Below are 19,085 nucleotides of genomic sequence, written 5' to 3'. Positions count from 1 at the left end.
AAGTTTATTTATCCATGCACCCACTGAAGGGTATCTTCGTTGCTTACAAGTTTTAAGCAGCTATGAACAAAAGCTGCTATAAATGCCATCGTATAAGTTTTTGTACGAATATGTTTTCAGCTCCTTTGAGTAGATACCAAACAATGTGATGCTAGACGTGTGGTATGAGTGTATTTATTTTGTGTGTGTGTGTGTGTGTGTATTTATGTATGTATGTGTGTGTATGTACATGTGTATGTACGTGTGTATGTGTATGTGTGTGTATGTGTATGTATATGTATGTATGTGTGTGTGTGTATGTGTGTGTTGTATGTGTGTGTGTGTTGTGTGTGTGTGTGTGTGTGTATATACAAAACACCTGACAGGAGCAACTTGAGGGTGGATTTACTTTGCCTCACAGCTTCAGGTTAGTGAATCAGCTCATCATGTGCGGGAAGGCATGGGGGGTGACCCTTTTGTGCTGAGAGTGTGTGGCAGAGTCTCTTACAAGGATCACAAGCAAAGCAGGAAATAGAGACCCAGATGGAGTGGAGGCAAAGAGAGCAGTCTAAGCATTACCTCCATGGCCTTTATCTTCCAGCCAGACTCCGCATCCCAAAGGTCCTACATCCTCTCCAAACGGTGCTCCAGCTAGGGACACCTGAGCCTGTGGAGAGCATTTCACCTTCGAACCACAGTCCAGAAGAACCTCCCACTAATGGCTCCATGGTTTGATGCTGAATGTCTCCCAGAGGACACACACTAAAGCTTTTGGGGGTTCTGTGGACCTTTGGAAGGAGGGTCCTTGTGGGAAGGCCTTAGGTCATTGAGGGCATGCTCTCAAAACAGACTGTAGGGCCCTGGTCCCTCCACCCCTCCCTCCTACTTTCTAGTCATGCGGTGGTCAGTTGGCTGCACCATGTGCACCCTGCCATCACCATATCACCCTGACAATGCCTGAAAGGCAATGTGCCTGCCCGACCCAGACTGCCTCTTTTAGGACTATGAGCAAGAATCAACTTTGTCTTCCATAAGTTGATGACCTAGGGTATTTTGTTAAGCATTAAAGGCTCCCCAACATTCATGCTTAGTTGTTTGGAGAGAGGGGATTCACACTTACAATGATTTAAAAGAACCTGGTTTAGTGAGCATCAAGGTCAAGAGGTCACTTACACCTGTAGACGCTGTTTAATTCTGAGAAATGTGATTTAATGACTGTGAGATCCTCAGTTGCATCCAGAAACTTCATTTTCTTATAGTGAATGGGCCCTGATAAAATTTTATCCCATTATTAATATGTCTACATCATTATTTATTTGATATGTCATCTACTTCCTGATATGAGAAATAGTGATGGCCGATGCCCCCCATTCCCCCCACTTTGCCCTCACTGGTTTACTGAAACTAGTTATAAAGATATTAGAGAATCAGCAAAGAAAAGTAGTTTATGCACAGTCACACAGTCTAACCCTCTTTGGCCTAAGGAGCCCAGGTTAAGTCTGAGTCACTTCCAGTGGACCACCAGAGGCAACCTTTGGCTAGTGAAATCAACACTCCACGTTTTCTTTTAAATTAGCAGAGTTTTTGTTTCTTTATCTCAGGGAAAAGGAAATCAAGCGAAGACAATGTTAGGAGAGACGGGTATTGATGATGGGGTTGTAAGGACAGGCCAGAACACAGGAGGAAGGCCTGCTTCTCACAGTGCTGCTCTTTCACCATTGTGGATTCATCTCTGGCATTTCCAGGATGTCTTGGCAAATAGATGGTGGCAGCCATAGCAAACAATTCATCAAGAATGAAGTTCAAAATATCAGCACTGATAACTATTACTATGTTTTAATTTTATTTGAAATAACAATCCTATTACCTACTCTTTTTTTTTTTTTCTTTTTTGGTGCCAGAATGTTCTTTAAATATTTCACAGTGACCTGTATTCTCGTGTTACTGACCTGTACTCCCTAAGTGGGCCAGTCTGTCCAGATGGAGATGGGATGTGATAACACAGGAATGTGTAGAATTAAAGTCTGTCCCAGCCCTGACTTTGAACTCAGCCATATTCTTGGCTCTGCCTTCAAAACCTACTCAGAATCAGACCAATATGGAGCCAGTGTGTGACTGAAAACGACCACAGATCCAGAGCTGATTTTGAACACAGTAAGAATTATAGTCAACTCCTGATTGTAATAATGCTGTCTCCCACTCTAAGCAGTAAAACATGCCTGACCTGGACATGTGATATACTTTTGATATCAATGATAAGCCACATTAAGTGATTTAGGTCAACAAATCACCGCAGGGATGACGTAAAGGCCCCTGCAGTAAGGGGTCTGTCTGAGAAAGGACTTTCTGCTCTCCTCAGGCCACGGTCAACACTTAGAAATGAGCTGGAGTGGATTTGGATTTTGCCTGGTAAATAGGTAGACACCAACCCCAGCTCCAAAACAATTGGAAAGGACAGGAGAGCATCTGGATTCTCAGAGATACATCTCCACACCTGTGAGCAGACAGGAGACAAAGACTCACAATTGTACGTGCACTGAGTTTCCAGTTGTTGTCTGTATCTATGCACACAGAGAGGAACTAATTAGATACTTCATACTGGGAACAATCTCTAGGTGGGGGACACAGTGTTTACTGCACTACTTCTTTTTACTGTTTTATGCATTTGAAAAATTTCAAACTGAAATAAAAAATTGCTTTGCAGGCTCAATGAAGTTAAGAATATGGGTTCACTTAAACCATGAGTTTGAAGGGAGATAACAGGAGAAGAAATAAAAAGGGAGCTGGTAGAACCAAGAAAAGATGTGAAGGAGAAAAATAAAACCATTGCCCAACTTCAAACCACATGCGGACACAGCTTGAGGAAAACACATGATGTGGAGGGAAAAGATGTGAAATGAAAGGACCCGACAGAGATCAGAGACACGGGAGACAGAAAGCTCAGGAAAGCCGCCATCAGACGTAACTCATTCAGTCATACATCTATTTGGGATTTATCCAGCAACTGCTAAATATTAGGTCCTATGTCAGGACTCAAGGATGTAAAGTCCCTCAAGATGTTCGGAGGAAGCAGAGAAAGCAACAATTACAGACATGCACACCTGTGACGTGTGTACAGCGTGTGTTCTTTACGGCCCACAGGAACCGAGAGCACAGTGTGGTTATGCCTAGGTTGCACATGTAGTCAGGGTCGAGGCTGCTCCACTTGTGACTAAAAACAATCAAATTTACCCTTTCACAGTTCTAGAGTCCGGAAGCCAAAATCAATTTTGTTGAGATGAAACCAAGGAGTTGGGAGAGTTCTGCTCCCTCTGGAGGCTCTAGAGGAGAATCCGTTCATTGTCTCTTCTGGCCAGTTAAGGCTGCTGGAGTCCTAGGCTGTGGCTACTCACCGAGGCTCTGGCTCTGTGTTCACACTGTTTTCTCCTCCTCTGTGTCAATCTCCCTGTGCCTTCCTGTTTTAAAGACGTGAGCAGTGACATTTGGGGACCAACTGACTGATGTAGGATAGTCTCCCCATTTCGAGAGCTTTTCCCTAATTAATTGCATTTGCAAAGTCTTTATGTTATGAAAGGAGGCAGCATTCACAGCTAACTTAGGGGTTAAGGTATGGGTTCCTTCTAAGCAGTTGTTATTCTGAGCAGAGCAGGCACAGTGTCACCAACTGTACCAAGGGCCTTGCCACAGAGAATCCCAGCACAGATGACTGGAGGGGCAGGCAGGAGTCTATGTCCCACTGACCTACAGGTTAGGCAAGGACATGAAGGACTTCAGACAGGAACATGGCAGGTAGAAGACTCACTCCTCTCTCCATCTCTGTGGAAACTTCCAGATTACTGACTTCAAAGGAGGAAAAGTTTGTTTTCCTCATAGTTTCAGAGGTCTCAGCCCATGGTCACATGATACCTTGTTTTGGGGCTTGTTGTAACATGCCAGGAGGATGTTCTGGAAGAGACCTGTTTACTTCCTAGCTGCCCTGAAGCAAAAAGAGAGCAGTGTGGGTCCCAATATCCCAATCAAGGGCACATTCCAAACAACCTAACTTTTTGCACTGGGACCCTCCTCCCAGCAGTTCCCCATTGGGCCACAGGCGAGGGACCAAACCTTCAGCACAGGAGCCTTCGGGACACATTTGAAATTCAAACTATCACAAGCTAGAGGGCAGACAGTGGAGCAGGTGACCAGGGAACAGAAGACTAATTAGGAGATGGCGTTCAGGGGTTAAGTCAGAAACAGGAGCGACGAGGAGATAAACTGCAACAGGGTCATGCAGAAATAATATCCACAGCAGTAAATACTGGGGACAACCTGAAATCTGTGATCCATTTTAGATTATGGGATGGGTTAGACTGTTCTTACTATTAACTGACTCGACTCTTGTAGACAATGGAGTATTGTCAGTATTTGTGATCCAAAATGGGGATAAAAATATAACCTCATATATGAAAAAGAAGAAAGAGAAAACTCCAGTGAAGAAGAGACTTTTGATTTGTTATCTTAATTATGGCATGCTATAACCATTTGCTATATGCTATAGGGTTATCACATTCCTATTCTGAATAAGTCTCACAATGTTAGATCCATCTGGTGATTATAAAAACCATCAGAAAAGGTCAGGGTTACATAACACTGTGTATCATCACTACTCTACACATAGTTCCATGCCAATTTCTAATCAACCTTAAAACCTCGGTAGACAGCCCCAACATATTGCCTTCCCATACAATTAAGAACTATTATACTTTGTCTTTTACTAGCCAACACATTTATCCCACGATTGTACATTCCTCATGAAACAACAGTGAACTTGATTAAGGATTAATTTTACTAAGATGCCATCATGTTTCCACTTTTGAGAAACTGAAGTTCCAGTGGCTCATGGGAAAAGGAGTACATTCAGTAACTCAGCTGCGAGAGGCTTCTGACACATTTCTAAAGGGAGAGAGGAGAGGGAAGGTGAGACTCTGCTTCAGGGACTCTTAAACTGGGCTCTATTAAAAAATTACAAAACAACTTAGCCTGTCTCATATTGGGGAGGGGATCTCTGAAACCCCTGACAGTCACATTGAATACAAAGGCTGTTACTGTTCACCCCCAGATCCGTAATCATGATTTCAAACCCTGTGATTCTTTGTAAAGAATCAGGACTACAGGCTGTCTTTTGAGGGCCCAGCCTAGGGGGTGGAATGTAACAGCCACCCTAAAGCTGGACACCGTGAGCCTTCTGGCTGCAAAGCCTTCCTCTACACCTGCCTGGGTTTCAACAACGCCTCCCTTCAACTCCAGCAGTAGAGTGCCACGCTTCCCTGAAGACAGAGCTCTACCTATCAGATGCTAGCCACTGGATGAGTTTCTGCCTGAATTTGGGGGTGGGGGCAGATGATGTTGCCTCACACTGTCCAATCTCTGCCAAAGCCTCCTAAGACCCTTGCACCCATCAGACCAAATCTTTCTGAAGCTAAGGCAGTTTAACTTTTCTATAGGCAGTGTACATTCTGATATAGACTCTTTGCTGCCTCTAAAAGGCCGGTCCTCAAAGCTAGACTAATTTCCCCACTTTAGCTCCTATTCTAGCAAAATTCTTCAACAAGCCTCATAGTCAACATGCATATGACACCTATGCTTATTAACGGTAACTGCTACTTGGCTCAAAAGACTTGTAAATGGCGTCTCCACGTAAATCACAGATATTCTCTTAATGAATGGGGCAGCTGCTCAAAACATGGTATCTGCTTGAACCTTAACCACAAAGGACTATTCATTTCCCCACCACCATGACTCAGGCAGCCATAGCCAAAGGTGTCTAATAATATTTTCTTTCTATTCCCACTCACATATTCATAGTCACATACAGTACCATATTAGTTCTGGAAGTTTCCTGTAGGTAGTCAGTTAGAGAATATAAACAAAGATCACTCCTTCAAATGTTGTTCAAGTACTTTTAACATTTTTATTATGAATTTACAATTTGTCCAAAGTGAGTTATGATTTTTGGATGGAAAGTGGAATAATTAAATAAGGAAGGTTAACACCTATCACTTCACATGCTTATCATTCTTATAGTGAGGAAATTTGAAATTTACTCTTTGCTATTTAAGTGTGCAATACATTATTAATATTTACCCCTGTGCGGCAGAGCTCAAAATCCAACCCTCCTCCTCCTGAGACTGTATTTTTTGGCCACCATGACACCAGCTTTTCCACCTCCCAGCTTACAAGTCACCATTCTGCTTTAGGGGTTCAATTGTTTTAGATTCCACAATAAGTGAGAACATGTGGGATTTGTCTTTCTGTGGCTGTCTTATTCCACTGAGCATAATGTTCTCTAATTCCATGTTGTTGAAAGTGACAGAATTTCTTTCCCTTTTAAGGTTTAATAGTATTCCACTGTGTATATGTAGCACATTTTCTTCACCCAGTCATCTGTCAGTGGATACTTACATTGGCTCCCTGACTTGGCTATTGTGAATAATGTTGCCATGGACTTGAGGGTCAGTGCAGGTATCCATCTCTTCCACATACTGATTTCAATCTTTTGGATAAATACCAAGAAGTGGGATTGCTGGATCATATGGTAATGCTATTTTTGGAGGGTTTGTTGTTGTTGTTGTTGTGATTTTAAGTATTTCTAAAGCACTTGTATTCTATCTATCATTTTATCTCCCTTCTTTCCCTCTCCCACATACAAGTTCAAACATGTCACAAAAGTACAGCTACATTTTAAGAACACACCGCATGTTTTCTGGTGTTGCTGTTCCTGTCCTACACCATCATACTGAGAGGGCTCTCAGCACCCTAGACTAATCATTTCATTTGGGTCCTCATTGTTCATTGGCTTACATGGTTTCTCACGTTAATTTTTCCATCAACAGGAAAAATACAAGACTTTTCTAGATATATTTGGCAGGCAAGGGATAAGCCTAGAACTTAGAAATAAGTCAGCCTAGAGACAGTCTAGTGAAAATAATCCAAAAAATGAATCCTATGGCCTAAGCTTTTTATGGAGATTACTTCTCAGGTCCTAGCCACACAGACAAGGACACTACCTGGGGAGGAAAACTTGTGGTGAGCTAGGGTGTAGGAAAGGAGATATGGATGAGCTGAGATGTGCAAGCCAAGGGCTGCCCAGGTAGACAGTTCACAGGAGCCTTGTGCCTACCTGGTGGGAACTTCTACTTGAACCAATCAGTATCTTTTCTTGGTCACAGGACCCCTGTTTCATGGAGAACCTAACCTTCCCAAGGAGACCCATGTTCTTCAGGAACATCAGGCCCAGCTCCTCTGGCTTTGCTGACTGACACAGGACAGGGCAGGAACCTCGTCTTGGCAGATGAGAGCCCTGATTGTCTCATTAACTCTTCCTTCCCTGGAGTGCAGAAGTCTAGCCTAGGGAGGAGAGTCTGCTGCAGTGGGACCAACAACTAAGGAACACAAAGTGGGAGTCAGTGAGAACCTGGATGCTCACCATATTGTTAGAGATCCTGCATCAAAGCATATGGGAATTCAGAATTATTATCTTGCTTTCTACTTCATCCAAATGGATTCAACCTCTTTTATTATTTAATCCAATTACATTTGCATGACTTGCTGTCTGAACCTCTTACTTCTCAAAGCCTTCTTGGTAGAGAGGGCTAGTTCTAAAGCCAGAGGAGAGACTGACTCATTAAAAGTTAAAGAAGTTAGGCCAGTGGTCCAGGTTCTTAAAATAAGAAAACAGTTTGAGAGTTGCAAAGAACATAAGTTCTGGAGAATCGGGAAATCAGTCAAGGCTTCAGCAGGCTGCTGGGCACTCGCTTTCCAGAGGCCTGGTATAACTCAGCACACTCAGGGGGTCTTTGGAGGAATCAAGACTAAATGCAGCCCTAAATGAAGTTCATGGCTAACACATATACTTACATTAGAGACCATTGTTCAGCACTTCCTGATGTGTGCCAGTGATGACAGGAGACCACGCTCAGAGTGACAAGGTTGGCCCAGAGTACAGGTGTGAACATCCTAAAGCAAGTGGAAGGCTTATGGAGTGTAACCTGCCTCTTCCCCAGGGCAATTATAACACTCTGGTGGTTCTGACAGACAATAAAGAACCTTGACTCTGCATAAAATGTAAGTCAGTTAGAACAAGGAACTAAGTGAGGTAGTTAATTAAAGGTATAAACGGAATAGAAGAACATTCGTTCTTTAGGAGAAAACAAAATAGGAACTAACAACAAAACCCAAGCTGAGGGATGGAGGGGTGTGGCTCCCTAGGTAAAACCCAAGCTGAGGGATGGAGGGGTGTGGCTCCGCAGGTAAAACCCAAGCTGGGCATGGAGGGGTGTGGCTCCCTAGGTAAAACCCAAGCTGGGGATGGAGGGGGTGTGGCTCCATAGGTAAAACCCAAGCTGGGGATGGAGGGGTGTGGCTCCGCAGGTAAAACCCAAGCTGGGCATGGAGGGGTGTGGCTCCCTAGGTAAAACCCAAGCTGGGGATGGAGGGGTGTGGCTCCCTAGGTAAAACCCAAGCTGAGGGATGGAGGGGTGTGGCTCCGCAGGTAAAACCCAAGCTGGGCATGGAGGGGTGTGGCTCCCTAGGTAAAACCCAAGCTGGGGATGGAGGGGGTGTGGCTCCATAGGTAAAACCCAAGCTGGGGATGGAGGGGTGTGGCTCCGCAGGTAAAACCCAAGCTGGGGGATGGAGGGGGTGTGGCTCCGCAGGTAAAACCCAAGCTGGGGGATGGAGGGGGTGTGGCTCCGCAGGTAAAACCCAAGCTGGTAAAGTGCTTGCCATGCTAGCGCAAGGATCTGGGTTGGAACACGGAACGCCAAGCATGTGGCAGATGTCTGTAACTCAATGTTGAGACAAATGGGTCCCTGGAAGTCGCTGGCCAGCCAAATTGGTGAGCCCCAGATTCAGCGAGAGAGCCTGTCTCTAACGCTGCTGCTGCTGCTGATGATGATGATGATGAGAGTGACTAGGGAAGACTCTCAACATCAAACTCTGGCCTCTACATGCATGCACACACATGTGCACACACGTGAGCACATACACACACACAAAAAAAAACTTGAAAATCCTAAGCATAAAATCTAATGTTAACCCTGAATGAGTCTTCTCAGGCTGAGGATGCTGGTCCTCACACAGAGTATATGAGACGTGACTGCACTCCTGCCACCAATATCTCCACTAGCTATGACTAGTGCGGCACACCTGATCTCCCCAACCTAAAAGTCTGAAAAGCAGCAAAAGACATGGGAGAATCCTTGCCTTAGCATTTCAAGACACCACGTGCTCCTGTTAGGGACTCTCTCCAGTTAGGAGGTGGAGATGAAGAGGAGGCCACCATCAAAGAGAAGGCGGGCACTAGACAGAGACGCACAGGGATTGCACGTTAAACCAAGTGAAGTTTCATCAAATAGCTCACGTGATGTTTCTCAATTCCATTTGTGTTGAATCCCCAAATTACTGACTAGAAATATATATTGTATGACCTTTCCTATAGCATAGGCTGCTTATACTAATAATAGCTGTGCTTATTCGGTACTTCCTATTTTATTCTTACAACATTCCTGTAAGGTATGCACATCATCATCATCATCTCAGTAGAGAATGCTGAGAAACAGAGAAATGAAGAAGCCCAACACCACATCCAGTAAAGAGGCTGTGCTCTAAAAACAAACAAGCCCTGCCCTATACAGCCACTGCAGAACAGCTTGGGAACGCCACCCTACAAGGATGGCCACTCAGAGGCCAGTGTGAACAACCATCCATGTTTCAGAAATAAATGAGAAGTAACCAAACTCTACCAAAAACAAACAAACAAACAAACAAAACAAAACCCCAATGGTCTGACTTCGTGGCAATCACTTTTTGGCTCTTCCTATAAGGTAGGCATATATCTTCAGCATTTGAATTATATCTTTTAATCCTATTTTAATCAACATTTTCTCCCTCCCTCTTCCTCTTGTAAAGGTAATTTCTGAAGAAAGGAGGCCATGTAAATCTGTAACTTGGCAAAGTTTGCTACAGTCTAGATTTGGCAGTTGGGCAATGAAAATATTATAATTAGTATGAGCTGAGGCAGGGGAGGTGTCAGGTGGATTTAAATGCAAACATCTGGTCTGCCAAGTTCACAAGAGCATTAAGACTAACAAAAAGTCCTTCCTTTTCTTTTTCCTTTTTCCTAAACAAAAGCTTCAAAAAGGAAAAATGCCATATTAGATATATAAAAAAGGTTTTAAAAAAATCAGTAAGTATAAACCAAACAAAATTTTTAAAACATTTTTTCCCTTAGGAAGGATGTGGCAATGAGCAGCTCTCTGCCCAGCCCTAGAGTATTTGAAACCTTAGTGCTTCCCTTCTCCCGGAGAGTTATGGCGCCACTGGCAGAAAAGAGATGGTGATAGGGAAGCTGAACCAGTGAGGGCATTGCACAGCTCACCATGGGCTTCCTGAGTACAGCCACAAGCCATGCTCCTCTCTCCCTTCAGTTTACTCTCCACACCACAGTCTTCGAAAGCTTCATCTCCAGCAATGGCCTCTAGGTGTTTGCTAAAAACAGCTTTGCTGCTGAGCCTGCTTGCTCGCTGTACAATCTTTGAGCAAGTTATTCAACACAAGTTCACTTACATGAGCGGTGATAATGTGCACCTCACAGGTTTGCTGTGGGGCTCAAAGGGTGCAACAGCCATACAGTGTCACACAGTAAATATGTAACAAATGCCGTCTCTCCAACTTTGCCTCTTCCTTGACAAGTTGTATCAATTTCCTTGAAATATGTTGACTTTAAAAATTCAAGCCATTGAGACTCTAAAGTTCAAATAAAGGACATTAAAAATTCGGAATTTTCATCCTATTCATCGTATAACCTTTTAACCACGTCCTTGTGAATTTCAGGGATCTATGAATGTGAGGACCTAAGATCCAGGCCCTCCTTTGCTGCTCTTCCCACCATCCTCCTCTCCTGTCCACTCCATCTTCCCATGCTGTTCTGATGGAGGTTCACTCAAGTGCAATCAGCTAGTTAACACCATCAAAGCAGCTGGCTTTAACACGGGCTGGAAACCAGACATCAGCATTGGTTACATTGTCAGCCCCTGAAAGAAGCAAAGAGCAAAGAGCCGGCCAGGGTGGGAACGTGTATGTGTGTGTGTGTGTGTGTGTGTGTGTGTGTGTGTGTGTGTGTGTGTGTGTGATGTTCGTGTAGGGGCCAGAAGTTGATGCTGCATGCCTTTCTTGACTACTTTCCACCTTATATATGGATTCAGGGTGCCTTGCTCAAGCTTAAAACTTGCTGGTTTAGCTAGTCTCCTCTCACTTGCTCTAAGGACTCTCAGCCTCCAGAGTGCTGGAATTACAGGACCATCAGCACCTCCAGAATGCTGGAATCACAGGACCATCAGCACCTCCAGAGTGCTGGAATCACAGGACCATCAGCACCTCCAGAATGCTGGAATCACAGGACCATCAGCACCTCCAGAGTGCTGGAATCACAAGACCATCAGGACCTCCAGAGTGCTGGAATCACAGGACCATCAGGACCTCCAGAGTGCTGGAATTACAGGACCATCAGCACCTCCAGAATGCTGGAATCACAGGACCATCAGCACCTCCAGAGTGCTGGAATCACAGGACCATCAGCACCTCCAGAGTGCTGGAATTACAGGACCATCAGGACCTCCAGAGTGCTGGAATTGCAGGACCATGAGAACCTCCAGAGTGCTGGAATTACAGGAGGCCATCAGGACCTCCAGAATGCTGGAATTACAGGAGGCCATCAGGACCTCCAGAATGCTGGAATTACAGGACCATCAGCACCTCCAGAGTGCTGGAATTACAGGACCATCAGCACCTCCAGAGTGCTGGAATTACAGGACTATCAGCACCTCCAGAGTGCTGGAATTACAGGACCATCAGCACCTCCAGAGTGCTGGAATTACAGGACCATCAGCACCTCCAGAGTGCTGGAATTACAGGAGGCCATCAGGACCTCCAGAGTGCTGGAATTACAGGAGGCCATCAGGACCTCCAGAGTGCTGGAATTACAGGAGGCCATCAGGACCTCCAGAGTGCTGGAATTACAGGACCATCAGCACCTCCAGAGTGCTGGAATTACAGGACCATCAGGACCTCCAGAGTGCTGGAATTACAGGACCATCAGCACCTCCAGAGTGCTGGAATTACAGGACCATCAGGACCTCCAGAGTGCTGGAATCACAGGAGGCCATCAGGACCTCCAGAGTGCTGGAATTACAGGACCATCAGGACCTCCAGAGTGCTGGAATTACAGGAGGCCATCAGGACCTCCAGAGTGCTGGAATTACAGGACCATCAGGACCTCCAGAATGCTGGAATTACAGGACCATCAGGACCTCCAGAGTGCTGGAATTATAGGACCATCAGAACCTCCAGAATGCTGGAATTACAGGACCATCAGCACCTCCAGAGTGCTGGAATTACAGGACCATCAGGACCTCCAGAGTGCTGGAATTACAGGACCATCAGCACCTCCAGAGTGCTGGAATTACAGGAGGCCATCAGCACCTCCAGAGTGCTGGAATTACAGGACCATCAGCACCTCCAGAGTGCTGGAATTACAGGACCATCAGCACCTCCAGAGTGCTGGAATTACAGGACCATCAGCACCTCCAGAGTGCTGGAATTATAGGAGGCCATGAGAACCTCCAGAATGCTGGAATTACAGGACCATCAGGACCTCCAGAGTGCTGGAATTACAGGACCATCAGGACCTCCAGAGTGCTGGAATTGCAGGAGGCCATCAGGACCTCCAGAATGCTGGAATTACAGGACCATCAGGACCTCCAGAGTGCTGGAATTATAGGACCATCAGAACCTCCAGAATGCTGGAATTGCAGGACCATCAGCACCTCCAGAGTGCTGGAATCACAGGACCATCAGGACCTCCAGAGTGCTGGAATTATAGGACCATCAGCACCTCCAGAGTGCTGGAATTGTAGCAGGCCATCAGAACCACCAAGCACTGACATGGGTTCTGGGACCCTAACTCCTCTGTTTGCATGGCTTTGCCCATTCATATGTCCTCAGGCCCAAGTGTAAACTTCTAATGCTTAAGGAGATGGTGGAAACTTGAAATTTTATAGCTAATTTTATTTTAAAAATTTATTCCTTGAAACACAACCTTAATTCCCAATTTAAATGACAACATGTCACCATTTAAATGCAATTATGCATCAATAACTTCATAGGAATGTAATAGTCCAGACAATTTAACAAATATCTTCAAATTGTAACGAAAAAGGAGGCTGGCTGCTATCCCAGGGGACGCAACACCCATGCAAAACACTAATGCACGCCGGGCGGTGGTGGCGCACGCCTTTAATCCCAGCACTCGGGAGGCAGAGCCAGGCGGATCTCTGTGAGTTCGAGGCCAGCCTGGGCTACCAAGTGAGTTCCAGGAAAGGCGCAAAGCTACACAGAGAAACCCTGTCTCGAAAAACAAAAAAAACAAAAAAAACAAAAAAAAAAAAAAAAAACACTAATGCACATAAAATAAAAATAAATTAAAAAAACTTAACTAAAAAGACCAAAAAAACCAGGTGCTTTCTATGATGGAAGATGAATTCTCCTTTAAACTTTAAAAAAAATCTGAATCATATCCTTGTATTTTGATAAATGGGCTTCTTAAAGGTTCTCAGCTTTGACCTTTGATAAACCTTTGGCTTTTATTTGTATAAGTAAAATGAAGAATGTTTACATGTATGAGTAAATGGGGTATTTTAAATATGACTTTTAAATAGTAAACATCAAACTAAGGTATAGTTTTAACCTTAAGAACCATTTTAGTCTCATTTTTTTAAACTATTCAATCTTCGGAACTAAAGTTATAGGCAGGAGGTTGTGAGCCACTCTGCAGCTGCTGGGAACTGGACCCAGTACATCCTCTCTAAGAGCAGTAAATGCTTTTAACTGCTGAGCCATCTCTCCAGGCCCAGCTAATCTCATCTTTAAATGTTGGCAATGTATTAAACATTTTAAAACTTCTCTGAAGGTCAAACATGACACATCACCAGATTTAGTCCACATCTGGCCAGTCTGAGGCCTCTACCTCCTGTTAGCCTAATTTAGATGTTTTAAATTTTAAGTTGCTTTGACTTTTGCAGTGCCTCCTCAAAAGACTTCAATGGCTCCTGACTCTCTGCTAGATAAAACCTTAACTTCCTTACTCCTCCTTTAAGGCAATCCAGGACCAGATCCAAGGTCCTAAACCCTATTCCCACCTTACAGTCTCCATTTCCCACAACTACTGCATCCATTGGACCAGACGCTAGGCCTTGAAACTTCTAAAAAGCACAGCTGTTCCTTGTTCCCAGGGTTTCCCTTTCTGAAATGTCCTACACCTGTACATTCCTACCACAAAGTCCCACCCATTCTAAGTGTCCAACTGAGACATCGTTCTCCACAACCGCATCCCTGACCTGCCTACCTGGCTCTAGACTTCCACAGGCTTTTATGTCACTCACATGATACCACATACCCCTGTTTGGGAGTTACATACACCTTCCTAGCCACCTAATAACATTCCTGAAAGAAATGTTTGGGTCTCGGAGTACAACGAATATTCCCACAGTGCTTTGTACACACAGAGAGCCCACTAAACATCTCAGGAACATTAGCCTTTTGTGCTGAAAACGTGTGACACAACATAGACCAGCTGGCAGAACTCACCACATCTGAACTTCAGTAACAGGGCACTTCTTTTTTTTTTTTTTTTTTTTTTTTTTCAAGTAGGGCAGGCTCTCAATCTCCTAACAGCAGTGACTTCTCAGGACACTTCCCAGACTTTCTGCTCCAGGCATTCTTACATCTGTCTCAGACACCACCCCTTCTAAGTGGACACTGTCACAGGAAAGATTTCAGGGCATCAGTACTTCTCAGTACAGGAAGGCTAATTGGTAACACCTGATGGCAATCACTGCGAAGAGTGGGCTAGCTGGTCAACCAACCAATAGAAACTGCAAGTGTTTCAGATGTGGCAAAACGGAGGGAAACCTCAAACAGCCAGTTCTAGCCTGCTGGTTGCTCCCAGTGCTAATTATGGCTGTGGGACTTGGGAACTCAGATCTCTCTCTCTCTCTCTCTCTCTCTCTCTCTCTCTCTCTCTCTCTCTCTCTCTCTCTCTTTGTTTTTTGGAGCTCACTCCCAATTCAGCCATCTCTTTATTCGGTTAGTGTCAAAAAGGAAAGGCTAGATTCCATTTACTTTTACTGTCCTAGACAGCACTAGTGGCACTCGATAAAATGTTTGTTGAGTGAATTTTAAAATTCAATTTTGACTTTCCTTGAAACAAAAGTAATTATCCTTTCAGCAGCAAGCAAAAAGATAAAATACTATGGCTTTTAAGATGGCCCAACTCTGCACACTCAAGGGAAAAGATGGCGTAGTCTTATCCCAACCCAACAAGAGTGGAGATGTCAGTTTAGCAGTTCAATTAGCATATTCTAGATACACCCTTCCTGACTTGTACAACTGTGTACTATCAAGGGCAAGTTAAGCCTTGCAAACATTTATGTCACATGATAATCTGTGCCTGGGAGAGCCAAGATAATCAGGAGTTCCAGGAAATGTTAAAGAAAACTAACGACCGCATAAGTTCTCTCTATGAAAACATGGCCTTCCTGTTTTGAAGATGCCATGGTTGGTCACTTCTACGCTCTAATATTTTACCAAGAGCGGATCATTCACCCTTAAACTTTCGTTGGAACTGGGTCTATTACAAGTATAACAGATGGTGAGGAAGTCTCCATGAGAAGAAAGTCTGTTCTTTGTAATTTTGTGGGTGGAAGCAAGGAAAAGTGGGATCAGTCTCCGAGCAAGCCTCCTTCCCCATTTTATTATCTTTTTTGTGATGAAACAGACTTAAAGCAAAATTAATAAGGTGGACTCAGCTTCTTTACTCTTTATACAAATCACCCCTGAGTTCAGAAACTAACATTCAAGATACTTTTCAAGCATAAAAGAAATCTAACCCTTTGATTAGTGATTAAAATCTCCCACTTAGGACAATAGTAACAAAATTTTATGGATGTATTCTTGTAAAAGAAAAAGATCCATGGCTTTGCTAATGCACAAGAACAAAGTAACAGGCTTAGGAAAACTGGAAGCCTGAAGCCTACCCTATGATAGCTCACTTGCCCCACTTGAATATAAAGATTGCTAGAGGCAGGGCTGGGGAGAGCGTCTTTCCTCTCCCTGATCTTGGGGCCATCCAGAAATAAATGGGCACCTGAATCCCCTTCGATGCTCATATATAAATATTTATATATAAAATCTCCAGCGTAAACCCGTGTTGTTTAGGCTGACAATGTTGTTTTCCCAAAGGGCAAGCGATGAAGAACTGCAGCCTGAGAATATAGTGTTTTTCGCACGAAGGGCAATGCTGAGACCTTGGAGACACAACTCTGCACAGTTGACATTGGGAGGCCCCTAATGAGTTTCTGCTTCTGAGAAAGGTGTCATTTTTTTTTTTTACACTGTGAAAGGAACCTGGGGTGAAAATAAGTAGAAATTCACCCAGATCCTTGCGGAAGGGGAGGCGAGGTTTCTGGGGGTCCAGAGGCCCACGAGTGAGGCCGGGAGCAGCCTGGGGGGGTCTGCTGCTCCGTGGAGTGGGGAGGGGAGGGAGGGGAACGTCACACACCGGCTCTGCCCACTCGCACCGCCGCTGTCGCGCGCCGAGAGCTGGCAGGAAGGCGCCGAGGCCTGGAGCCTCCGCGGGGCCTGCGTGGAGCTGGCGGGCGCCGCGCCCCGGTGCGCGCAGGCGGCGGCCTTACCTGGTTCCTGCGGTACCAGGCGCTCGACAGCGAGCCGTTGCCCGGGCCCGGCGCCCAGTACGTAAAGTTCCGAGACAGCTGGTCCAGGACGGCCGAGGCGTCGTCCTCGGGGCCCGCGGGCACCCGCGCCGCCATGAGGACCGGCTCCGCGCGCTGGGGCTCGGGCGCCGCGCCTCCCCGCCCCGCCGCTCCCCCGCAGCCGCAGCCACTTCCTGCCGGGCGACCCGGCGACAGGGCGACAGGGCGCGGGCACCTGGCTCCCGCGGCGGGCGCGCGGGTGCGGTCGGGGCTCGGCCTAGCTGCCGCGTCTCCCTACCCGGTGTCCACACCTGCCAGCGCAAGAATGAGATCATCGCCTTTGCCTCCGGGATCTACTGTGCGCATTGCAAGTGTTGTCCAAGTGCACGGAGAAAAAGGAGCCATCGGTTAGCCCAAAGTGACCGTCGCCCTTGGCAATCCCACTTCTCGCATGTGGAAGGTCTAAAATGGTCCACATGTATGTGTGTGTGGGGAAAGTCATGATTTCCCTCTCCCCAGTATTGTGAGCAGTGTGGGAATTAAGAGCCCAGCAACTAACCGACCCTTAGAAACTCTTCATGGAATAGAGAAGGGTAGCCACGGCTGAAGGACCCCGATGTGTATGCGCTGACTGGATGGGCTTTCTGTCAGCTAGGTTCACAGAGATTGCTGAAAAGTTGCCAGCTGCTGTATATAAAGATTTAGGTTGGGAAAGAAATGCTAAGAACAGGGTTAAGAGCTCATACTGGCTGTTCTGGTCTGACCTGTTTTTAACTCCAGTCACTACAAAGGATCTCTGCCATATCTCTCACTTTCAGCATTCTATAATTTTGTGCTGTTTCCTGAAGCGTCTGCACTTGGAATTCTTTTGTTTACAGGGCACTGAGATTCTTCTTAAGCAACACACTTTAGCTTCCACTAAGTGGACTTCGAGAGATGGGGAGAGAGAGAGAGAGAGAGATAGATAGAGAGAGAGAGAGAGAGAGAGAGAGAGAGAGAGAGAGAGAGAGAGAGAGAGAGAGAATTCTGTCTAACTGGGACCTGGGAGAAGACTGTGATGGTTTCTTAGGGGAAATATGTAAATGAAGTAAAAGTGTGAAAAGGCCACTTCATCAGATTCAGGAAAACCAGGGAAGTCATCTCACAGTTGTGTTGTTTCCTGCTTCAATAACCAAAATGTTGAGTCAACAATTAATAATTGTAGGTACTGTGCTCAACTTAAAGAAACGAATTTATTTTAAATAAACACCTAAGGAAAAATACCTATTTGTTATAGTTCATTATTTTCATAGGTATATGTTGCTAGGAATTGAACCCATTGCCTTCTGCATGCTAAGCAGGCGCTCTACCCCTGAGCACATGCCTGTCATGTGGTTCTATGATGTCACTTCCATTCTTCTGCTTTGCGCGTCTGCTCACCACCCACCCTCTGTTAGAAAGTGTGTTTCCAGAATCTCCGACCTCCACACCCCTCTTCTTTCCTCCCTTGACCCCGTTAGCACGAACACGTCACCTGCCTGGTTTTACCTGCATGTGGTCCTTGGGCACTTCCAGCCTGGAGAGTAGGATGTGAGCTCTACCAGAAAGAAAAGAACAAGGATGGGTGGGGTGGCAGAGTTGGCACGATCACTCGTTAGTATTTTCTGTCAGCCAGATTGTAAGTAGGCATGCAGTCTCTAACGAGCAAAATACTAAACAGATCGACTTTCCTGTTCAGTATGCCTCGAAGCTTCCCCCATAGACAGTGACGTTCAGTTTTATGCCTGCTCCGTGAGACCTTTATGATCAGGCCCCCATAATCTGCTGCACACCTCATTCCCCTTTATTTCCTAACTTAGAAAATCAGCTTCGATTTCTTCATATTTGTATAAAACCTCCAATTTTGGAGAGAACACTTGGTGGAGAAAAGATGTGATGTGTAGCCTCCGCTATGATGTTTAGTCGATCAATAGGTTCCAAGATGCCGCTGTCCTAGTGTGTGGGTGCTTGAAAAGCAATTCGTGACCAGAGTTCCTTCCCACGGGGTTCATAGGAGGCGGCAGCGATGCGTGTGAACTATTTTGGTCCCAGTGGTGTAGGTGGAGCTTTGGAGACTGTTCCTGCTTTTGATGGCCTCTGCCTCTTGCAGGGTTTCTGGGGTGGGGGTGGGGGCAGAAACCCGTTCGTTTTACCGAATGTGATCAGCATCCCCAGCCTTGGTGCTACAATCTGGAGGCTGACTTCCTGTTAATTCTAGCGCCACACCGTTTGATTAGCAATTGAAGAGGGCCATTTGGCCCTCCTTATTTGAGATCATTTAGT

At 45.4% G+C, this 19,085-nt stretch overlaps 1 protein-coding gene across 1 annotated transcript in view; it reads right to left on the bottom strand.

Annotated features, from left to right (window-relative positions):
- Positions 1-16,926, bottom strand: part of Nipal2 (NIPA like domain containing 2) — an 87,846-nt gene extending 70,920 nt beyond the window's left edge. The window contains exon 1 of the mRNA XM_059247848.1: positions 16,767-16,926. Within this exon, the coding sequence (XP_059103831.1) occupies positions 16,767-16,901 (135 nt within the window). The 5' untranslated portion in view covers positions 16,902-16,926. The remainder of the gene's footprint in view (positions 1-16,766) is intronic.
- Positions 16,927-19,085: the final 2,159 nt, after the last annotated feature.

This window comes from Peromyscus eremicus, chromosome 20, assembly GCF_949786415.1.
Source record: "Peromyscus eremicus chromosome 20, PerEre_H2_v1, whole genome shotgun sequence".
NCBI classification, from domain to species: domain Eukaryota; kingdom Metazoa; phylum Chordata; class Mammalia; order Rodentia; family Cricetidae; genus Peromyscus; species Peromyscus eremicus.
The sequence above is the reverse complement of the archived record's forward strand: the minus strand, read 5'-3'. Positions and strand labels throughout refer to the sequence as shown.